At 38.8% G+C, this 24496-nt stretch overlaps 1 protein-coding gene across 1 annotated transcript in view; it reads left to right on the top strand.

Moving 5' to 3' along the window:
* JAG2 (jagged canonical Notch ligand 2) overlaps window positions 1–21246 on the top strand; it is a 68591-nt gene extending 47345 nt beyond the window's left edge. Inside the window, exons 9-26 of the mRNA XM_036384504.1 lie at window positions 579–692; window positions 1255–1368; window positions 1883–1929; window positions 2205–2378; window positions 4765–4915; window positions 5195–5359; window positions 5922–6035; window positions 7042–7155; window positions 7520–7633; window positions 8576–8692; window positions 9337–9364; window positions 10213–10298; window positions 12470–12583; window positions 12785–12900; window positions 14115–14360; window positions 14788–14919; window positions 15936–16092; window positions 18956–21246. Coding sequence (XP_036240397.1) covers window positions 579–692; window positions 1255–1368; window positions 1883–1929; window positions 2205–2378; window positions 4765–4915; window positions 5195–5359; window positions 5922–6035; window positions 7042–7155; window positions 7520–7633; window positions 8576–8692; window positions 9337–9364; window positions 10213–10298; window positions 12470–12583; window positions 12785–12900; window positions 14115–14360; window positions 14788–14919; window positions 15936–16092; window positions 18956–19428 — 2576 coding nt within the window. The 3' untranslated portion in view covers window positions 19429–21246. The remainder of the gene's footprint in view (window positions 1–578; window positions 693–1254; window positions 1369–1882; window positions 1930–2204; window positions 2379–4764; window positions 4916–5194; window positions 5360–5921; window positions 6036–7041; window positions 7156–7519; window positions 7634–8575; window positions 8693–9336; window positions 9365–10212; window positions 10299–12469; window positions 12584–12784; window positions 12901–14114; window positions 14361–14787; window positions 14920–15935; window positions 16093–18955) is intronic.
* The last annotated feature ends 3250 nt before the right edge of the window (window positions 21247–24496 follow it).

Raw genomic sequence — 24496 nt, 5'->3', positions numbered from 1 at the left:
TGACTCAGCCACTCTGGAGCAAAATACAGAATAGTTTCATTTTGAGAAATATAAATGTGAAGGTTAAAGGTTCTCCCTTTCTTTAATAGCAGAAAAGTAGATTTGCACACTTAAATGCTTAAGTGTCTGGTTCAGAGGACAGAGAAGTGGTTGAAATGTATTGTGGGACTGTATTGCAGTTTGCATGTTGCTTGTGATTTGGAACACAGGTGGCTTACCTGTTTTCAAACAACAACTGTCCTCAAAAACAAAAAAAAAAAAAAAAAACAGCCCAAAAACCAAACCAAAAAACCCTGAAAATTACCAACCACAGAACCAAAACTGGCTAAATATGTGTCACAATCTAGGGACATGACTTTCAATGAGCATGCAAATCATAGGTAGGTTATTAGGTTACCTGATTCTTGTTTGCTGATCTTCTCTGTCACAAAAATGTGAGAAATCCTAAGTAAAAAATTAGGTTAGCTGTGCCTAGGCTTGTTTGCACATTCTCCCCCTTCATCCCAAACTAGCTTTGAAGCAGAACCTGTTAAGCCACGCTTTAGGCTGTGTGATGGAGTCCCCCTTTGCCTTTGCAGATATTGACGAGTGTGCCTCGAACCCCTGTGCTCAGGGAGGGACCTGCATTGATGGTGTCAATGCATTCGAGTGTATTTGTCCACAGCAGTGGATTGGAGCAACTTGCCAGCTTGGTAAGTAATTCTACAGCTTTGGAGACCACTGGAGATTATTCCTAAACAGTTAATAACTCTATGTGTTTCTGGCATGGTTTTTATTGAAGAAAATGTGGATTATGTGTGGTGTTATTGGTATCTTAGCTCCTCTTTAGTAGATCTCAAAGCCTGAAGTTTCAAGTGGATCTGTAACTATTTAAGGCCCAACTTAAGCTTACTTGTAATAGGTCTTTTAGAATGCCCCATAACTTTTCTGTTGCAAAATGCAGCACTGGTGATGGTAACTCCTTTTCCATGGTGGCAGAACAGTGACTAAGCTTGTGGAGGCCAGAGAGGAATTTTCCCTGACTAACAAATTGCCTTTTTGAGTTTTGGCCAGGGGAAGAGTAAGATAACATGCATGTGCTGCTATAGGCAAGTGTGCATTAAAATCCTGTGGTATGTAAATGGTTTTAGTGCCCTACCAATGTTTAATGTGAGCTTCTGATGCTGGGATTGCATGGACACTTTGCTTGGTGCTGTGGTAATCTGTTTCTGGGTTTGTTCTTTATTCTATTCTTTATTTTCTCTTCTTTCACAGATGCTAATGAGTGTGAGGGGAAACCCTGTGTTAATGCTTACTCTTGCAAAAATCTCATTGGTGGATATTACTGTGACTGCATTCCAGGATGGACAGGAGTAAATTGTCATATCAGTTAGTATTTCTTTAGTATGTATGCTGACAGTAGGATGCTTTGTTCTTTAAAAAAAAATATAAGTGATAGTATACATACTTTAACAAGAAAGAAACACCTGTTGTCAGGATTTTTTCTAACTTCTAGCAATGTAAATTGAAAATACTGTTCAAAAATGTATTTTGAAAGGTAATTGGTATTAAAGTGATCTTAGAGACACACTTTAATAAATCTCTTGACTTAATGATATATACTGATTCAATTTAAAATACTTTTAAGCTAAAATGTTAGATATGAAATTATATTGATATCTCATGTTTAGTACAATGTAGTAGAAATATAGAATGTCATTTTCTATTGGTTATTTTGAAAAAGTAAGGATCTTTTAAGACATCAAGAATCCTTCCTTTCCATTGAAACATCTAGAAAAAAACCTTTTGGAAAATTACTTGTTTTCCATTTTTATGCTAAACCTATACTTTACAGCTTAGTCTTTCAATATGAATTCTAATGCTTTGCATATTTTATCCATAGATATAAATGACTGTCACGGACAGTGCCAGCATGGAGGGACTTGTAAGGTAACTCTTGTTCACTACATTCCATGTTGAAAATTAAGCTTTGTCTGACTGGCTAGGAGTTTTATAGTTTGCAATTACAGTTTGGTTAAATGAGTTCAGATGTTAAAAATGTAACATTGTACTTTCAAACTCTTGCACCCATTTCACAAAATAAAATTCTGTGGTGGTACTGCTGTCCACAAATCCAGAGTAGAGAAATAACTTGAATTTTTGTGTGCAAATTTTGTCAATAAACAAATCCTTCTACTTTTGCTTCTTTTCCCTGCTCTGTGAAGGATGAAGTGAACGGTTACCACTGCTTGTGCCCTCGTGGTTTCACAGGAAAGAACTGTGAGATAGAAACCAACGAGTGTGAGAGCAATCCCTGCCAGAACGGGGGCCGCTGCAAAGACCTGGTGAATGGATTCACTTGCCTGTGTTCCCAGGGATTCTCAGGAGTCTTCTGTGAGGTGAGGGCAGTGCAGACATTACTGCAATGCTTGTCATGGACTGAATTCCTGAAAGAAATATATCTCTGGGTTTAAATGGGAGTAACCCAAGGCTGGAGCGTCACTGCCTGTCGTAGCTGTTACCTGATACTCTGAATAAGCAAATTTGTTGTGGAGTGCTGTCATAGTAGCTGGAACACTTGAATTTGCAGCCTGATAAACTGCAAGTTGTTGTATACAGGTGTTGGCCTTCCTAAGGGTTTTAAGGCTGCAGGTATTCTTTAAACTTGAAATGTTTTCTTTTGCAATTTTCAGGACCTTTGTCCTTTTGTTTCACTGGAGTGCTTTAGGTTCTCATCCTAATAATGCTGAGGCACCATAATTGAATTACCCTTCAACTAATCCTACTGCTATTGGTAGGAGTAGAATAATTGATATGTAATTATTTGTATTATATATAATGGTGATGATTAACATAATTACTAAAGGCAGGCAGATAGACAAGTATTAGCTCTCAGAACTTTGTCTGAGATCATTTTAGGAACATGGAGTTCTAGTGCTTAAGGACTCAGATCTGAAATATTGAAGTCTTAGTGGTAATTCCTGAAGTAATTAATGGTAAAGAAGATATTCCTCTTTTCTAGGGAGGACATTAGGCTTTTCAGGGTAAAATTATTTTGCATTAAGTATTCACTTTCTGGCTTTTGCTGATAGTCAAATTCATCTGGATGTTATGCTTAGTATCAAGTAGAGGCACTAGGCTAGAATTTTGTTGGATTTGCTCCAGAAATTTTTGTAGAGGATATTGGAGTGATCTCTCTTAAACACTGAACTAATTTTATTCTACATTATTTGCATCATTAAAGAAGCAGTACCCTCATTTTATTCAAAATTTAAAAGGACTGCAGATACCATATTAGGTGCTGCACCAGTTTAATCAAACTGGTGCAGCACCTAATAGCTCATGAACTGTTTCTGCATAAGGATCATAACTTCAGTGCTCTACTCTGGGCTGATTCATACAATACTGTGTAATTAAAGTTTTAACAAATGTGCTTGAATAATAGGGGGGAGTTGGCTGCTTGCCTTGTGTGCTGCAGGAAATATCTACCATTGATTCCAGATGCTAAAGTACCAGCTACTGAACTTGCATTGGGAAGGGGAAATTTACACTAATGGAAGGAAACAAATGGAGACATCTGATAGAGGAGATCTGAGAATCTTTCTCAGACCATAGCTATTTTTTTATAGCTTGCTTTGAATGTTCTGTGTAAGAGCACGAAATGATTTGCTAAAAATTTTCTGTTGTGACTGGAATTGTATGTGCTCCTCTGAATTAAATACTTAACACCATTTGTGTTCCTTCTCCTTTGGCTAGTTTGGCATTTTTCTCCTATTTAGCTACTGAACTGCTAAAAATAGGGATTAAAACCTCTACTAGACTTAGCTTTTCAACTTTACAGACATGAAATTATCTTTCTCCCAAGAGAGGTGTGAAGAAGGAAAAACTGACTGGAGGGGAGAAAAGCCATCCTCAAGAAAAATAATTTGGAGGAAAGACACTGTGATGTAAAAATATCCCTTTTGAGGTTGCTTTGTGGATTTTGAGACCAATTTAGGGCATCACAAATCAGTGATCTTGTGTGTCAGTCTAAAGCAGAAAGCAGCAGAATTGTTTTGCCACAGCAATGTCTATGTTAAACATAGCACTATGAAGGCAAGGTTTAAATTTTGATCTCAGGATCAGATGGTCAGATTTCAAAGTGCATTTCATGTAACTATGTGTAAAGTGGTGTAGTGATGGTATTTTTTAACATAAGGTCCTGAGAAGCCAGGTCTAACTAGACCTACTTTGAGCAGGAGGTGGGAAGTAGCTGACCTCTAGAGGTCCCTTCCAAGCTGTGTGGTTTTATAATAAATTCTATGTGTTAATTGAGATAGGAAGAGAATTTGCTCTAGGGGATGGGATTTTGTTCAGGTTCTGTGCATTTTAAGTCCCTTGCAGACAGAAAGCTGGCAAGTGCACTGGTGTTTAGCTTGCCTTGTGGCACTTGGTACGTGGGTGTGAAGGACAGACAAGTGACTTATAATGATCCAGAGAAGTTGCAGTAAGGTGTCTCCTAATGGCTTAAGTAATTATTCACTGAGTTACTGCAAATGTGCTTATTCAGCCTCCTCCAAAGGAGTATTTTTTTAGCAGTGTCAGAAATGCTTTGTATTAGGATAGACTAGAGTAAGCTGAAGTTTCTCTGTCTTGCAGGGTGGAATGCAATATTTATGATTCATAAACCTTAAAACTTGAGGTTCCTTGTACATTAGCTTCATCTGTGTCTCTGGCAAAGCAGATAATGCTGCTTACTCCTGGGAAATGAAGCAGCTGCTGCTAACTGTGGTCTCTGTCTTACAGATGGATATTGATTTCTGTGAACCTAACCCTTGCCAGAATGGGGCTAAATGTTATGATCTGGGAGGAGATTATTACTGTGCCTGCCCTGATGACTATGATGGAAAAAATTGTTCTCATCTCAAGGACCACTGCAAGAACAATTCTTGTAAAGGTACCTGCTGTTGTCCATAAATCTGTCTTGATGGTGGTACATTAAAAAAAAGGCATTTTGGGGAATAGTATAATGCAGAAATGTTTTTATTGTACTCACTTTGACTTCATAAAACAGTGAGGCAATGAGAGGATGTGCTCCTCATTTATGAAGAGCTGGATGGTCACTTACAGCGAACATAAAATCATATTTAGTTTTAATTCTTGTAAAACTTCTTTTAAAACTAAAATCTGGTTGGTGATACAGATCATTAGCCTAAAGACCTCACTTCTTTTTCAGTAATAGACAGCTGTACAATAGAAGTCTTCACTAATGCTACCCAAGAAGGAATTCGTTTCATTTCATCCAATGTTTGTGGGCCTCATGGACGGTGCATTAGTCAGCCAGGAGGGAATTTCACTTGTGCCTGTGACAGAGGTTTTACTGGAACATACTGTCATGAAAGTAAGTAGGAGCTTGTAAAAGATTATTCTTTTTGCTATAAATTTATTTGAAAGGTAATGTTCTGAAGCTCTGCAACATAAAATAAAACATTTAGATTTCAGTAAAGTTGCGTAAGGTGCTGTTTCAGATGTACTGCTTGAAATTGTTTCTTCTGGTAGCAGTCTCTGTAGTGGTTTTACACTTCCTCCACTGGTTTTAGTCCAGCTTCAGTGTAAATGTGTTTGTAGCCACTACCTTTATGCACAATCTTACAAGCCTCAGATTTCTCCAAAATGAGAACACAAAGAGGGGACCAGGACTTGTATTGCTGGTCTGGGTGTTTTTAAACCCCTGGATATTCTTGCCAGGTAAGTGTAATGCTCTGGTTGGACTTAACTTGCTCCATGAGAGACAATACAGCCAGAAACCCTATCAGGCTTGAAAGCAGATGTTTAAGCTTTTCTTTTGCATGTACAAATGCAGTAATAACTTTGTGCTGCTTTTCCTAGAGGCACAAGTGTAGATCACTCCTCTGAGTAGGTGAAAACAGCCTTGAGCAATAATTGTTGACTTTTTGTTGCAGATATCAATGACTGTCTTGGGAAACCTTGCAAGAACGGTGGGACATGTATTGATGAAGTTGATTCATTTAGATGTTTCTGCTCAAGTGGCTGGGAAGGAGAGCTGTGTGACACAAGTGAGTACTGCTCAGTGTTGCAGGGCCAAATGATGCAGCCTTGCTGTAACAGAGATGGTTGGTATGTGCTTAATAATGGGGTAGTTTCTCTGTTCATAATTGTCTTATTTGCAGAAATATTTTCAGAAATACCTTCAGGTAGCTGCTCTAAAAGCCTCAGTTCCTTTAATAGGAGCAGAATCTGATTCTTTGGTATAGTTCAGCATTTATTTCAGGAGGAGAAATCTTTTTGTCCTGGGGATAGGCAAGAGTGTTGGCCAGGAAGTGAACTGGGCCAGTTCATGGTTAAGACACCTCAGAGGAAACTGCAGTTGTTTATTTTTCTGCTCTGAATGAAGCCTGTTCTAAAACATGATGGCAAGGACTTGCTGAGACTTATTGCAGGACATGCATCAATTAAGATGTGAAATACATTCTGAGCAGCTTTTGGCAGCTATTGCTGTCAGAAGAGCCTTTTGTGTGGTCTAGATGAAATCTGTTCTGGAATAGTTATGTTTCCCCTATTAAAATGTTTGTCTTAAGTGAAAGGCGCTTTCTCTAAAATCCATAATTTTGTAATATGTGCACATATGTATGTATGTAGCTAACCCACCTCTAATGGCTGTAAATCTGTGTTTTAAAACAGAACAGAACAAGGGAGCCTTAATTGTCTCTTTGATCTCCCAGCATGTCCTGTGCTGGTGCTCCTTTACAGGACATGGTGGTCCCTACTAGAAAGCTCCTTCTGAAGTTCAGGATACAATTTGCTGTTTGTAAAAGCAAAGCTACTTTGGTGCTTTACTGGGAAGCCATACTGAATGGTCCTTCTAGGCAGTCAGAAAGTTATAATTCATGTTGTTCTGTACTAAATCACAGTATTTTCCTTGCTTGTATAAAGATAACCTCATAATAATACCTCTTCCTAGGTAGTACAAAATGTATTTTCTTTATAAAGAGATTTTTTTTGTTTTGTTTTCTCATGGCCTTGGCTGGGCTAGATCATCTAATTTGAGTAACTTTTTTTTAGATTTCAATGACTGTTCTCCTAACCCATGTCACAACGGTGGCCGATGCATTGATTTGGTAAATGACTTCTATTGTGAGTGCAAGAATGACTGGAAAGGCAAAACTTGTCACTCACGTAAGTGTTCCTTGCTTTGATCTTTAGAGTACCCAAAGATTTATTTTCTTCTCGTGGGACTGGAGTTCCTGAAATTTAAAATAAAACAATCACAGTGGGAAAAAATAGGTGCACTTTCCTTACCCCTTCCAGTTTCCCAGTCACAAAATGGAACATTTAAAAAATGTATTCCTTCATGTAGTGAAACGGTTTCGTGAGAGATGTCCTTAGCTTCCATTCTTTGGGTTGTTTATTGTAATACAGCAGCAGAACAATGTGTTTCTGGTACTGGTGCATTTAAATATGAAGTCTCTTTAATTTTGTGATTTAAAAGTACCTTCAACAAGACCAATGGAAGTTACAACTGCTTTGTTGTGGTGTGTAGGTGAATACCAGTGTGATGCAAACACTTGCAGTAATGGTGGGACGTGCTATGATGATGGGGACACATTCCGCTGCTCCTGTCCTCCAGAGTGGATAGGAAGTACTTGCAACACTGGTAAGCTTCTAAAATTTTCTACAGATGGAGCAGAGAAATGTTTAAATAAACAACTGTTTAGTAAACAGACACACTGTTTTGGCTGACCAGTTCAAAGCTGTTCCAGTTAGGTGGTGACTGAAATTTCAGTAATTTCTTCCACTTATCTGACATGATACTGATTTTTAGGAAACAGTTCTTCTCTGGCTTCTTACATGGTCTTTTCCATAGCTTCTCTCCTAAGCAGTTTTAGAAAACAGGGGCTTGTGTCTTGACTTTTCTTTTGGTCTTTAGAGGCCCTGTGTAAAGATTTTCCTGGGAATTTATTCCCTGCTTGGCTTGCAGAGTCCCAAGGTTTGTCATCATGAGGTGTATGAGCAGGCATACTCAGGAAAAATGAAATTAGGAGGTTCTTCCTGAGGGATTTGCAGGGTTAATGCCTGCTGTAGGGAACTACTTGATTTTGGTTTTTTTCCCTTTGGAGACTGAATGTAGTATCTGTGTTGCATCTTTCTGAAAATGAAACTTCCATTATGATCAGGAAGTAAAATGAAGATAATTTAGTAGAGTTTTTCTACTTTTTAGATACAATTGCAGCTTTTTAACCAAAACCTGATCTTTAAATACTTGTATTTTATTGCAAAGAACACCTCACAGCCTGGGTAACTCACTGCCAAAGTAATAATTTAGCAGTACTTGAAGAATGCTTACATAAATGGGGCAGAAAGGAGGTAATTCCTTTTTATTAAAATTTCATGGTTCAGTTAAACAATTGAATTGGGACCATGGTGAAGGTGGGTGAGCCACTGTCGTGTGATTGAGTATTTCTGGATGGCTTTTTTTGATATTTTCTAAGTTTTTAACTGTTGACTTAAATGCTGTTTAGGATTGTGACACTGACATACTCAGATGATAGGTACTCTTTGTTTTCTGGGCTAACAGACAGTTTTTCTGTTTTCAAAGCTAAAAACAGCAGCTGTATTCTGAACCCTTGCATGAATGGTGGAACGTGTGTTGGCAGCGGGGATTCCTTCTCATGCATCTGCAAGGAAGGATGGGAAGGACGCACATGCACACAGAGTAAGGCTTTTCTCTTTCTTCCCCTGCATCCCCCTGGGATATTGGGAGTGTCTGGCAGAGAGCTGTTAACTGAAACAAAGCAAGTTTATGGGGTTCATGTGCCAAAATATCTGAATCATTCAGAGTGGGAGGTAGGTAAAGAAGACGATGCTCGAGTAATGAATGAAGAGTTTGTCGTGCTGCTTTTTGCATCCAGTCTCTGCCAAAATAAGACTCTCAGCATTCTATAAAAATACAATTTTGGAAATGTATGCAGAGCAGGAAAAAAAAATAATTCTAATAATGAAGAGTATCTGGAAGACAGGCAGTAGTGTATAAGCCATTTTCTCTGAGAGTAGCTGTTAACTACTTTGACATACCAAGACAATGAATTGGTTAGGTGGAGTAAAGCCTGCAACCTTGATTTTTATTTTTTCCCCCAGGGTGTAACTTTGGGAGTGGGAGGGAAATTCTAAATTTGAGTTCTGCTTTTATGCTGCCTACTGTTGATATATATGAAAATTGAAGTTTTTTATTCAAGTGTGGAAGAAAACATTCATTTCTGTATATTTCTTATCAAATATAGTGGCTTCTGAACTATAGTGTTCATATTTTAGAAAATAAATTGTGCCACTATTTACACTAGCCAATATTCTTTTTTCTAGACACCAATGACTGCAACCCTCATCCATGGTAAGTACATGAACTCCAGTCCTGTACCTATTGTGAAAATACAAATGAGCGCAGTAATATGGATTTACATTACAGATTGGAACCAATTTAACTCTAAAATAATTGAAGCCAGCCTCTGTAAAATATCTTATAACCATTTTTTTTGCTGTGCCATATTCCTTGACAGCACCAAAGACCACAAAACCATCTTGAGTTGATTCACGTATGAACAAAGAAAAGTATTTTAGTGTAGTCTCCATGGTGGAACTGACCAGTAAATTACAATAATAGGAAGTGAATCATGTACAATAACATTTGAAGCATTTGTAATTAGATAGAGTAAAAAATGAGAAATCAAAACCTGTTAGTTTACAGTTAATGATTTTAAATAATATAAAAATGTCCTGTTGGACCAATTACTATGTATAAACATGTTTAAAAACAAAACTGAATTTTTGGGAGATAAAGTGGGAATATTTTAAATACAGAGGCTGATATTTATGGTTGAAGGGGGAAAAAACTGACGTGGATGAAACAATCTGCCTTATCTTTCTCAGTTGTCCAGTCTGATGCCATCATCTGTGCTTCATGTATTAAAAAAACAACCAAATTTGGAAAACCTAGTGCTTTCTTTGTATTCACTGGAAAGTGCTGTTCTGCCTCCTTGGATGTGCTTCCTCATGCATCTGTAGGATGTTGCTGTTTAGCTGCTGACTTGCTAAGCAATATTGTTTATCTAGCTTTATGGTTTTGCTCTTGATAGAAATAAATTGTCCCCCTAAAGAGCAGCAGAAGCTTTAATTAACAAAGCTTTAATTGACCAATGAAGCAATGTGGATGGCTTGTTGAGCACCCTTTTTCATTCACAGTTACAATGGAGGGATCTGTGTTGATGGAGTGAACTGGTTCCGATGTGAATGCGCCCCTGGCTTTGCTGGTCCTGACTGCAGAATCAGTAAGTACCTGCATGGTTGTACCACTCTGCACAAATTGGAAAGAATACCTGGTGACCCTTTTTACATTAGCTCAGCTGAATTCCAAATAATGAAGCAGAAGCCACCTGTTAGCCAGGTATCGATACCTTGTAAATAATAGCAGGTTATGTTCTGTTACTCATTTCATTGCATGGCACTGAAATAAGTTAGCTTAAATCATGTTTCAAGACTTGATTGCTGGATTTTCTTGGATAATTCTGATGTTTCTGGGGTGCTGGCTTCATAGAAGCTTAAATTTTAAATAGTTCTCTGTTGATAAATATCTTGTTGGTAAAGATGACATATATCTGAATGTGTTCCACTTAATGTAAGAAACCAGAATGCACTGAGACATTCCAAATGGAAACAAAAACATTGAGTGTAGTGCTGGCACATGAATAACAGAAGTGTGATAAAGGACTTTCAAAGCTAGAAAACAAACCTGTTACACTGCAATTATTCTGAAGGGCAGAGGCCAAAAAGAATGAGAAAAACAGACCCTAAAAGTATTTTGAAGTGTTGTGGAACAAGCTGATGGGGGGGGTTGTTGTTTGGTTGTGTTTTGGGGGTTGTTGTGGTTTTGTCTTTTTGAAGGAATTTTACCATTTTGACTTGAATGGATATATACCTTTTTTTTTTTTTACTTTCTGCTTTGGAAGTTCAGACTTTGAATATTCTGTAGCCTCAAGGCTTCTGGGCTTGGTCCTTCCACTCCACCAGTATGGTGATGTGCTTTCAAGTTGAGACTTCATCCTCATTCTGGCATAGAGCAAACAAGCCAGCACTTCTGGTTGGAGGGCAGCACTTGTGGAAGCATCAGCTTAGTGGTATCTCAGTACAGAAGGAGGCATAGCAATCATTGTGTGTCTAGATCCAGATACCCAGAAAGGGATATTGAATTCTCCTTGCCTGCTTCTCTTCCCCTTAAGGCTAGGATGTCACAAATACAAATACTGTGCCTTTATAATGGAGCTGCAGACATTTTTTTACTTGTTTAGACTAGTATAGATGGAAGGAGTAGCTCTGAAAAAAATGCCTTTTGTGGCTGACTCAGAAACAGAGTTAAATCACCTTTTTCAGTATATGGAGACTGGAGAATCTTAAACCTATATAGTGTGAAGACAGGAAAGAGTTGAAATTTAGATCTTACTGCAGTTTTGAAGGAAGTTAAAATAGAACCCAAAGCCCTTCTATATCTGTTGGATTGCTTTGCATTGCCTACAAGTGTAACAGTCTCACTGCTGCTATTTGTCATGTTCACTTTCAAAGTTCTGTACTTTAAAATGAGCTGATACTATGTATCAGACAAGAACTGGTGTTTAGACAGTTTTCTCTGGGGTTGGAAAGGGCATTCATACTCAATGGAAGAAAACTTTCAGAAGATGCTTTGAAGGAGAGATTTCTGGTTGAAAATGAAGCAGTTGGTGCCTGTGGCTCACAGCTTGATGAGCTGGTTTCTGTTGCACAAATCAGTATTGGTCACTTCCCCAGGATAACAAATGACACATTGCTGTCCATCTGAATGGACCATGCTTCCCTGCCTTTTCCCATGGTTTTCTGTGGCTAACCCCTTTGAAGGCTTTTTTAAAGAGGCTTTTATGCTAAGTATCTATGTATTAAATTAATCTACTCACTATTTCAAGGTTATTAATGTTCATCAAATGTGTGTTACAAACTGAACTGTTACTCTTCTGCCTTTTCGGTCAGTTGTATTGCAGCAAGTCACTTCTTTGAGCATTGTTGAGCAACATCATTGTTCAGGTCTTGCACTCTGATAACTTCATGCAAACACATGCTTTTGTGTGAAGCCTAAATGTCTGAGATTAGTGCCAGAACAGGATGTGGGACTTGTTCTGTAGCTGAATGTGGACAAGGCATTAACACCTTCAGCTGTCCAACACCTCTGCTCTGTGAGATGAGTCAGCATATGACTGCCGTTTTGATTACCAGAACTTCAATTAGGGTGCAATTATGAGAAATCTGTTATGGGGTATTGCTGAAATGGCAGAACTGTTTAATTACAAGATTAATTCTGTAGCCACACTGTCCTTTGCTTTTACAGAAAGAAGGTACTGTTAGATTACACCTCAGTAAATTATTAATTACAATGTCCTGTGTCCTTGTCACTGAGTTTTACCTATTTTCTGTCCAGATATTGATGAATGCCAGTCTTCTCCTTGTGGGTATGGTGCCACCTGTATAGATGAAATAAACGGATACCGATGCACTTGTCCCCCTGGAAGAGTTGGTCCTAGATGCCAAGAAGGTATTCTGATATCTGCTGTTAACCTTTACCCAAAACACAACAGGGCACAATGTAGCCAGTATAAAGTTTATATACAGTAGTCTGATATGTAAGGAATAGTAGCCAATATTTTTAATTTAAATTTGTATAGTATTTATTATATAACTTGAAGAGGTGAAGTGTCTGAATGTGCTTTTTGTTTGGGTTTTTCTTTTTCTTTAGTGATTGGAATTGGAAAGCCTTGCTGGCTTAAAGGAATGACCTTTCCCCATGGCAGCCGGTGGGAACAGGAGTGCAACAGCTGCCACTGTTTGGATGGACGTATTGACTGCACCAAGGTAGGCATTTTGGCCTATTTTCTTAAATTCCTGTGGCTGAAACAAACTCATTGTTCTTCATATACCAGTTAGTCTTTGTCTCCTCTAAATTTTCTTTGGCTTTTTTTTTTTAACAAAAAAAGTGGCTTCCTGTAAAAGTAGTTATGGATTTTCTTTAATGCATAAGTTACTGTCCTGCTGTCAACCTGCTAGAACAGGTTCTCTAGACCACTTGTTGTAGAAAATAAAATATGAGCTGGAATAAAGGATAAATAAATCACACTGCTGAAGCTTTGCAAACACAGTTTTAGAACTCCTAATTTACTGAAATATGAGTTCCAAGGTGGAGGACATGTAGGAAGAAATTTTTCACTGAGTATTAACTGCCTTTTTGTATTGTTCAGTATTTTTGTGTTGTTCTTCAGTAACTTTATGAACTGACAGCTTTCAACCTTTGTATATTTATAGTGGACTAGATCCTGGTGGTTTTGTGACTGAGCAAAAGAAAGACCTAAATGCAGATTGAACATGTGCCTTAAATTCAACTCATCCACGTGTGGATTTCTTCCATGTGTAATGGAACACTTGCACTTTCTTGCAGACAATTGTGCTTTAAGAAATCCCTAAGTTCCTAATAGCTGTGCAGTACTATGTAGGATCTTAAGGGCTATGTGGAATTGTAGAATATCTTGAGTTGGAAGGGATCCCCAAGGATCATCCAAGTCCAGTTCCTGGCATGGAGCTGTGTTTGGAAATTGCTGCACCCCAGTAATTTGTGGGTACCAGCAAACTGTTACCTTTTGGGAGCATGGTTGGAGTGGTTGTGCTTATCACCAATGTGCATCAGGTCTTCACATATTCTGCATTCTCTGGCAGGGGTCTCAGTTATGAATTTTGAAGAAATTCTTCATGGCAATGTTGCTCTTGCTATATCTTAGAAGCCTAGAGGACCAGATTAAAATAAATGCTAAGTTTCTATATAACTCAGTTAAGTGGGACAGATCCATAAGCTTCTAAGAGATATGCCCAGTCAGTGGTTCCTCAGATTATCTTTGCACAGATTTTTACTCTTGTGGCTGTACTAAATGTCCTAATTTTGTGGAAGAGCAGCTCCATCTGCTAATGGAACTACAGCAGTATCAAAAGACAGATATTTTTCTGTGTGAATTGCTTATTTGGATTTGATGCATAAGAGCAACTACCTGTAACAGTGCTTCATTCTTTTTATTTCCTAGGTGTGGTGTGGAAAAAAGCCTTGTCTGTTACACAAATACTGGGATAATTCCAATAACCAGTGTCCCATGGGTCAAGAATGCCAGGAGAAATATATGAAATGCTTTCAGCCACCATGCACAGACTGGGGAGAATGCAGTGCCTCTGAACCTCTGCCTATCAATATCAAGTGTCTGCCTAATTCTGGGTACTTGGACAATGACTGTGCTAGAATTACTTTAATTTTTAATGGAGACAAAGTCCCCCAGGTGAGAATGGAATTCTTAATGAAGTGTGGCAATATAGGTAGGGATCTATTCTATGTCACAGCATGCAAGATTAAGGTTTCTAGTATGACTCCTTGCTATTATAAGCTTGGAAATTTTATTACTAGACTCCTGTTGCTTTTAATGGAGCTTTGTCTAAAGGATGTGGCAAAATTTGGATTAGTATTGAATATTCTGTCTTCTTGAGTCTTGAAGAACTATTTACATTTCAAGTTCAGACTGTACTAACATAATCATGCAAGCTCAGTTTTTTGCCCTTCATTCAAAATGCTGTGCTTCACTTTTCTGCCCTTTCTTGCTCCCATCTTTTCTGCCTTGATCAGTTCTTAGCAACTGTAACTCTGAAGATCCTTATTTTTATGTGCTTTTTCTTCAACTAAAACAACACAATCTCCCTTGCTTCTAACAGGGCACTACAACAGAAAATATCTGTTCTGAAATCCGGTATTTACCAGCTACTAGGACTGTTTCTAGGGACAGAACTCTGATAATATTGTGTGATCCATCTTACTCCACAGAGAACGCAGTGGAAGTTGCTATTGTAAGTATGAGACGCGTGTCTATATGTATACAAATATGTTTTCTTATTACTTTTTGCTGGGGAAGAAGTTGTTCAAGCTTGTTTTACTTGAATTCAGGTGGACCAATCCGTGGCCTAGTCCTGTCTGCAAAGCAATTTTGTGATCTCACAATTTCCTACACTGCCAGAGAGCTAAAACTGCAGGTTTTGTTAATGACAGATGGCTACAACAAGCTCATGATAAATTACTTCAAAGACCAGTTCAGCCCAAATTTAGTGAACAGGTGCCTACTTGTTCTGTCAGAAATCTTGGGCTCTTGACCTTCTCAGTAAGGAGCTATGGTTACACGTGGCTGGATTGTTCGTGTGAAGAGGTTTCTGCTGTGCATTTAGTGCATGGCTGCTTCAGGGATGCTCTTTAAACATGAGGTACTAAGTGAGAAGTGGAACAAGGTACAAGTCAAGTAGATGAAAATAACTGTTGCCCTAATGAACTAAAGACTTATTTTAGATGCATTTAGAGCTCAATCCCTCCATTACTGTGTATAGCTTAGTTTTCAAGAAAGAGTTAATCTTCATGGTAAATGTTTATCCAGGCAGAAGCTGGACTGTATGTCTCTGCTAGTACTGTAAAGAACATGCTGAGCCATGATGCAGGGACCAAAGTGTATGGTATAAATAGAGCAGACTGTTATTAGTCCAAGCTTCTATCTAGATAATCCACATGTCTTGAACTGCTCCAAACTATGACTAAGTTTAGCTCATCAGTTTAAGTAACATGGAAGTCACTGCCTATGCTTTGAGGTATGTTAAATTAACAAGTAGGTGTGCTACCCACCAAGTCTTACACTGCGTCTGCAGTTTGGGTAGAGCCAGCAATGCTGTTGCTGTGGTAAGCTTGTAGAGAACTGTTTGTAGCTACTGTCAGGCAAATTCAACTGAGTGAACTCAATTAAAGTGTTGCTAGATTTAAAAAGTACATTTCCATGGTTAGGTGACTGCAATAACTTCTTGCTTTCCCCCTTCACTCCCTTTAGTCCTTTGTCCCACACCGAGATGAACAAGATAACAGCCTCATTCAGAATGCTGCTAACACAATAGTCAATGCCATCACCAAGCGACAGAACAGCACGGTCATGCTGGCAGTAACTGAAGTCAAAGTGGAAACCATCGTTGTTGGGAATTCATCATCAGGTAAGGTTCCAATGCATACCTCATCTGTGGTGTGTTTTTTGTTCCCCTGCTGTCAGACTTCTCTTATCTTTCTGTACACATTGGAGAAAATGATCCACTGGGTTGTGTTTTTAGTTGCTGTTACTCACTGAAGAGAAAGCGGCTTTGAAATCAAGGTTCTGTCCTTGTGTGCTACTTTAAACTTAACCTCATCCCTAAGTGATATGCCCAGATACTCTTGCCATGGTTTTGGCTCTGACTGCCAGCCCAGCTCTCCAGCCCAAGCACACCTTTCATAAGATCAGCGGTTGTTGTGTGCAGTTCCAAGCCTGTCCAGTTCTCCTATGTTAACCTTAAACCAGCCTCGGCCCTTGATGCTGCTGTACTGAGGCTGTGAGGAAATGAAAATTCAGGAGAGAGAAGGTGTGGTGTGATACCAATCTCTTCTGAAGTGCTTATGTGCTATTTATTTACCTTACCAAGAGTTAAAGATGTCTAGTTTCTTCCAATACTTGGCCATGATGTAAAACTTCGCTCTCCTTTTCAACATGTGTTTCTCACTAGTGCACAGCTGGCTTGAAATGCAGCATTCATTCCTCTTTAAGAGGATATGGTGTGATTGGAGACCTTTATCTCCAAGAGCTGTGCCAAACTGAGCGAGTGGAGGTTTTGCATGCCTGTGTTCCTGCCTGGGGGAGGCAGGAGATGGGCTTGTGGAAGACCGCTGGTAGGCTTAAGTTCAACCAAGCCCCAGAGTGAAAAGCTTACAATGCTAGGAGGCTCTCCCAACGTTTTCCTAGACCTCCCCAACATAATCTTCTGGAAGATCTTCTATCCATAGTCTAAACAATTAGGAGATTGCCTGGTTCCACTTCCCTTGCATTTTCCTTCTAGGAAATGCCTTTCATCTGTTAAAGTCTTGGCAAATGCTCTGTTTCCTCAGCTTTCCTGAAGGAGTGTGCCTGCCTTAAACAGCAGTTGTGTAGTAGATAAGGATTTGAGCTGGGATTTGGGCATGCCTCAGCCCTCTGGCTTTTCTGATTGCTTATTAAATTCTAGGGCTAAAGGGCTGCAGATTACTTTGCCTCCCACCTCAATAAGATTTAAAGAGTCTCCTAAAATAGTGAATTAATTTGGATCCTCTTGCAAAATGGTTTCCAGACTCCTCATTTTAATATGGGGGCTCAGTATTGACCACTGGCCCTTAGTTCTTAAGTGGAGTTGTTATAAAGCAAACTGTAACCTGGTTTTGGATTGTATTTGTTTTACTGCTGCCCCTTAATTGGTTGAGGTGGGTGAAAACCTATCAGAAAATGTGCTTGAGAGCCCTATGTGTTGAGAATCTCATTTGCGTGGGATGTTTGAGTGTCTAGGTGAAGTTGATGATTTAGATGCTTCATTGATTTCCTCTAGCTTTAAGAAAAAGTAGTCTGAATTTGGAGTCTGTATGCCAAAAATTCTGTATGAAGAACCTGTTACTAAGTGAACTTGGATCCATGGTCATATGATGAAATAATAGATGTGATAGCAGTGAGAATGCAAGCTTTGTATTCTAATCTTGGAGAAGCTGTCATGAAGAGCTCCTTTTTCTTTGAAGTATTTCTCCCATTCATGATTTAATGTTAGGTTGCTTATGAAAAATCAGGAGAGAATAGCAGTTATTCATGTGAGTGCAACCCTTCCCATAACTGTTAAAATATAATTTTGAGATCCCTTGAGGCCAGCCATGTTGGCAGTGTACTCACCTTCCTGTACCAAAAGGAAACGTTTGAGAATGTGTCACATTCCGCATAAGAATGTGCTCAGAAGGCACTTGAACATTGGAGGGAAGGACTGTGGTGTTGAAACACTGGTTGTTTTTGTATAGTCATTTCCAGGTTATTCTGTAAGCAGATGTCTTAAAACTGCTGAGGGAATTTATGTTTGGATCAGGCATTAGAGTGGTGGGTTGACAGCATTTGTCTGCAGAGCTGTTGAACAATCCCCTTGCTCTATATAAAAAAAGGCACCTCATCTATTGTTGCCCCTTACCATGTGTGAGTTTTTGCTTATCAAGAACAGAAAAAAGCTGTTATTCTCTCCTAGCTGTACAGCTCTTGAGGAAGGGGGGCAGAAGAAATCCAAATATATGTAAAATTTCCAGAAATGTTTTCCTAGAGAAATAATCTGTGTCTATGTGGGGGGACACTATAGTGAGATTTGGATTGAGAGATTGGAGAAAAGCAATTGCCTCAACAACTTTTGTTTGCTCATTGAGCAGTGAAGACTCTTCTCCCTAGGGCAAATATTCTCATATTTCATCCTGAGGTAGAAAAGGAGCTTGCTGAAGAATTCATGACCCATTTGGTTACGTAGCCCTAACCTGGATGTTTTTGGAGATCATTGATACATAAATGTCTGTAGACACTGATGGTAAAGGACTGTTCTTTCTGATGATAAATGCAGGTGCAAGTGCCAGTACTCTAGAGCAACTTAGGTGTACAGTACTCCATTGTCTGCCTCCTGCTAGGGTAAGAGTTTTCTTAGAATAAAAACCTTGTCGTAGCAGGATTACTCAGGTTTTCTTGGCCAACTTTGCATAGATGCTAGAGAAAGATGCTACTTATCAAAACCATTTTGTCTGTTGGAGGGGACAAAAGATCTCAAATGGAGCTTTCCTCCCTCATCATTAATCATGTAAAACTAAACTAGTAAAGAGCACTTTCAAATGGACCTGGTGCATTCAGGCAGTTGTTATTGTGCTGTAAAAACATCTTCCTTCCTTCCTAAAAATGGTTGAGGGGATCACCTGTAGTCAAGTATGGATCCTTCTCTTGCAATTGTCCAGTGCTATATATTTTGTTCTGTTAACACAAGACTTTATTTCTTTCCATTTGCCCTCCAGATTATTTGGTTCCAATTCTTTGTGCGGTGTTTAGCATTGTGTGGCTGACTTGTATCATCATCTGCGTGTGGTGGACTCGGAAGAGGAGAAAAGAGAGAGAGAGAAGCCGTCCTCCCAGAGAAGAGGGTGCCAATAACCAGTGGGCACCTTTAAATCCCATAAGAAATCCTATAGACAGATCTTACAGTAACAAAGACATTCGTTATGAATGCAAAAACTTCATATCTCCTCAAAAGAGAACTTGTGATGCAGTGGAGGAGTATGTAGAGTATGAGGAAGAGGAGGATGAAGAGGAGGAAAGAGATGAGGAAATGGACAAATTCCTCTCTCACAAACTCGCAAAGCCTTTGCCGACAAAGGTGTCTGACACATCAGAGAGCAGTCCAGTAAAGAAATCCCACCAAATAGGCAAAATGGACAACAGATCTGTAAAAAATGTGAATGCATCAAACTTTGAAGGCAGTAGAGACTAACCTGTATTTGGGATGTAGGCAGACTGCGCCTGCTGGGGAGGGGAAAAATTGACATCTCCACTTTGCATCAAGGACTAAAGATATCTGGAGTCAAATGTTCATAGTTTCTTTATTTTGCGTAAAAAAAATAAATAAAAATAATAAATAAAATTTATTTTGTTTCTTTAGCCTTGTATAAATTATTCAATGACTGTCAGATGAAAAAAAATGAGTAATCTTTGATAGTTGCTATTTTTGTAAAGTTTACTTATAATACACTCGCTGTGTGGCAGAGGAGAGGTTGTATTTTCAATATGTGTAAAGTTTATTACAAAAGACTGTACACTGTTTACAGAATGTATTTCTTTTTATTACTTGCTCTAATTTAATGGTGGCTTTAAAACCTCCTGGTTGAGGAAATTGTGTGAACTTTAAACTGCTTTCTTGACTTTGAATCTCTATTAATGGCAGCTCACTGCACTTGTTACGTTAGTAGCTTCTGTAAGATTTTTTCCAAATTTGCCTTACACACTTTGTAATAGGAACAAAAAAAAAATTATAGAGATCTTTCAACTGTGGTTTAAAAGTGGCCTTTTTATTTCTGTTGAATTACTTTAGAATTGCAGTATTGAAGCATGTGACAAGTGCCTTGAGATTAAACTTTTTCTATAGCAACTGTCAAAGACTGCCATATCAATATAGTAAAATTGTGAGAACTCTAGGTTCCCCAACTGACACAGTTTATTTTCTAATAGTGAAAGTGCTTTTTTGTAAATATGTACATATTAAATGAATCACTCTGTATATTTGATTTAATAAGTTAAATATTTTGGTCTTTTTTTTTTTTTACATGTCATTCCTTTTAATTTATGTTGCAGAAAAGGAGGTTCTATGGCAGTTTATAAGACTTTTTTTTGGTATTATGTCCAGATTAGAAAATGATGTTAATACAATCAATGTTAGGAATCTGTTGGTCATTTGTATTTACATAGGAGCATAACCACTTACGTGTAAATAGATCCAGAAATGTTTGTTTATCCCCATGTTCAGCCCATCTCAAGAACACTAACGGGTGCATCTACTGTACAGTACCAACATAGAGAGGCATTGTTTTTTCTTTTGTGAATATGTTAATTACATGTGGTATTACTTTTTTTGCGTTTAAATACAGGCCTAATGAAGGGAACAATATTTTCCTCAGTGTTGTTTCTGTTGTGCTTTATTCATCTTTCGCTCTAAAGGAAAAAGGCTGGCAAGCTCAGAGGATGGGAGTACCTCAGTAGAAATGGTTAAATGTTTTGGAAGGCTTATGCTTTTTTTTTTTTTTTAAGGCTTTTATTATTGCTGTTAAATGGGCAGACTATAAGTTTATTTTAATTACTGAAGAAGCATAACACTACATATACCTAGTTACCCTACCACTGAGAAGAACGGATGTCTGAGAGTGTAAACTCTGGCCCACGAACAATGTAAACATGAATGTTTTGAAACCAGTTATTTTATACAGGAATGCAGGATTTGCTTTGCAGGATCATCTGTTTTAGTACATTTCTTTGACATGTTCTTAAAAAAAAAACCTTTCAGAAAAGAAACTATTTATTAAAGCATTTTATAATGATGTTTGTTGTAACTTTTTTACTTGTGCTAAATATTCAAAACTTATTTTGATAACCTGGTTAGGAGTTAGTTTAGAAAAGGGTACTATCCTTCTCATGTTCCCCAGTATAATCCTGAGTATTTAAACCAAAAACACTTTTTTTCTGCTACTCTTGTAACTTTTTGTACTGTAATGCTGCTGTCTTCCATAATCTAATAAAATGATTCCCTCATTGTGTGTAAGATACTGCACATTGTTGTTTGCTTTCTAAGTGCTTGGAGCTCAGGTGTGACCAGGCTAAAGAGAGGAGGAGTGAAAGTCCAGGTTTAATTCCCGGTACTTCCCGTAACCCCAGCGTGCAGCACTGAGCGCCAGCACTTCCTGAGCCATGGGCAGCCTGCAGAGGAGGTGCTGTCCCCTGGGCCTTAGGGACCCCTCCAGCTCTCCCTGCAGAGCACAGGGGCTGTGTTTAGCTGCCAGCAGTTGGACTGGATGATCCCTGTGGGCACCATCCAGCTCGGGATGTTCTGTGTGTTCCACGTGCCTGTTCTGCAGTGGTTCTCCTCCTGGCTGCTCAGTGAAGCCTTCTCTGAGCAGAGCTTGGCTTCCTGGGGTGAGAAGAGGGCTGGCTGAGCATGCCTGAAGAGGTGTCATTTCCCAACTGAGCTGGATTTTGAAAGAATACCTTTCTCTACTGTGCAGCCATTCTGAGCTTTTACATGTCATGCTCCAATCTCAGTTGAGGTCTGTTCCAGTTTCTCTAACAGTTCCTTTGTATATGATATTTTACATAGTAAAAGATGAATTCCTGTAAGATAATATGGAATATAAAAGTTTAATTTTTCCTAGTAGCTATCAGCATCTGACGCAGAATTCTAGATTCTAGCAGAGGTTTTGCTCCAGTCATCATACAGCTACTTTTTATTGCCTTTTTTTTTTTTTGGAGTATTTGCTTGTCTTCATCGTGACAGAAATAACTCTCAGCTGAGTCAGTCCTTATAATCTAATTCTGTTATCTTTCTCAAAAGAAGAGATAATAGGTTTATATGTGTTTGGAATAAGGTCACTGCTGTTCTGTCATCTGGTCATGAGCTGGCTGACTGCTCCCAAAGGTGCCAATTCTGCTTCTTCCCAGTACTGAAGTAGCAAGGGGCACATCAGTGGTCATCAACCACTGTTCTGAACAATGGGACTTGTCCCATATCAGGAGTTGTTCCTCTGCAGATTCACCAAAAAAACACAGGCAAATGTTCAATTTTGTAGTGCTCTTTCCCTGCCAAATCCAAGAATGATTTGATGCCTCCTTCATGTGATGAGTGACTTATGTACACTGAGATACGTGAAACAAGATTAATAAATTTAGGAGGATAAACAAACAAAAAGTAAACTTTCTGACTTCCACAAATTAACCTTGATCAATTTTATGCAGATCCTATTTCTGTGCTGCTCTTAAATTAGTTCTATGTCTCCACATGCCTCATCTCACCTTATTCAGTAGTTTTGTCTCATCTTGATTTATTTTTACAGATGTTGCTCTTGCATCTCAACTTCTTGCTGATGCACATGTGCAAAGCATTATGGTGCTGCCAGAATCCTCTCTGTTACAAGAACTGCATTATGAGGCACACTAATAAATGGACTCTTGTGATTTTTCTAAGCCATGAGTAGTTCTGGGTTAATTTTTCTTCCCTGATGCTCTTTCCAAGACCTGATGTTAACCTGAAACACCTGCTGAGCTCAATTTTTCTTTTGGCCATTTGCTGTTGTCTGGTTTGTTCTCCAGCAGGCCACGTAATTATTATTCTTCAGATCAGACTGTGCTTGCATGGCAAGTTAATGTATCCAGCAAAATAACTCACTCTGCCCATACCTTTCCAAGAACAAGCTAAAGGTTGAAAGGCATTTCAGTCACTGCCTTGAAAGCTGCAGAGGACATCAGCTGCAGTTCTAGATGTGGGGAATCTTAAACAAAAGGGATGGGGTTAGCATGTGACAAATTTGCAGAGGAATTTATGTTAGAGATATGGTATGTGTGAGTGAATTGAACTGTCTCATTGCCATTGAGTGCTGGGGGGCTGTCCTAGTGCTTCGGATGCACTGGAGAAAGGATGAGCCTGAAGAACAGTTCACAGTAGCTTGTGAGCCGTCCTGGGCAGTCTAGTAGTGACCTTTAGGAGGTTTCTTGTGCATGAGGGGAGTAGAGGTTGTCTTTGCTCTTCCTCTATTCTCAGCACCAAGGCTGGTGCTTGTATCAAGCTTAGAATATTGCTCTTACTGTGAAAAAAATATGTGTGACTCTGACTTGCTCTGTTCAGTGCTGCAAAGCAGTCCCTGACTATCCCTGTGTTCTTATTTCATTACAGGTGGTGAGGTAAAGAATGGGCTTATAAAACAGCAAAGGAACAAAAGGTGCCCTTAAGAGATGACTAAATCCTTCCCAAGTTCATCCTTCTTTCTCTATGAATATGTGGAACTCTTTGCTTTTGCTCTGTATACATGAAGCTCTGGATATTTTTTCAGTGTGACAGGGACTTAGTGCAAAAATGTCTCTTCTTCAACCACTCAATTATAAACTGTGTTTGCAATCAAAAGTGTACGAATGAATGCCATAGGTAATATTCCAAAATAGGAAGTTTTGGGGTTTTTATAGGAATCATTAAGTTTCATGGTTCATTGGGTCACCTTTTCCCTTGGAAAAGCTAGATTGCATCCATCTAGGAAATCTGGATGGTTTATACAAATCTCCTTTTTATATTGTATTTACTATTTCTAGAGCAAGAAGAAACAGACAATGTACAGGGCAGTGTACATTACAAATGAGCTGAACAGAGACCCACCTGTCCTGCTTCAAAGCTAATAACCTGGGGTTTTCTGCAGACATCCAGAATGATTTTGTAGAAATCCTTCTCAAAGGATACTTTGCACTGTCTTTATGAAAGGAGTACATAAATCAACTACCTTGAGGGACCAATGAGCTAGTCTTTAGAAGCTCAGAAGAAAAGCTCTATTTATTTTTTTTCCCTGGCTACAAAGCTGCTCCAGTTTTTTTCTAGATGGGGAAAAACCATGGAGAAGTTATGCAATATTGAGGAGATGTCCTGTTTTTGCTCATATTAATGTACTCCATCCATATTACTCTTTATAACCACTGAGACACAAGGAATAAATGTGCTTTGCTGAAGTCAAACTAAGATTTCTTGGCTTCCAGTGGTGGATAAGGCAGAAGGATCACTTTTGAGGTGTAAATGTGACATTCTGTAAGGATACAAGTCCATGATTAGAAAGGCATGATGCTTTCTGACCTTTGGGTTCCCAGTAGAGGCTTTCACATATTCTGGCAAAAAGAAGAACCAGCCAGCCAGCCAAATGCAACTCCTTCAGCCCTGTTTGGTAGGGAGAGACTTGTTAACCTGTGAGTCTCTCAGCTGCTATCCTATCTTTTCTCCCACCCATCTGAAGGAGGCTTGGGTTGGAGGGGACTTCTCCCTGTGG

The sequence above is a fragment of the Molothrus ater genome, chromosome 6, assembly GCF_012460135.2.
Source record: "Molothrus ater isolate BHLD 08-10-18 breed brown headed cowbird chromosome 6, BPBGC_Mater_1.1, whole genome shotgun sequence".
Taxonomy (NCBI): domain Eukaryota; kingdom Metazoa; phylum Chordata; class Aves; order Passeriformes; family Icteridae; genus Molothrus; species Molothrus ater.
This window is presented reverse-complemented; position numbering and strand designations above follow the sequence as displayed.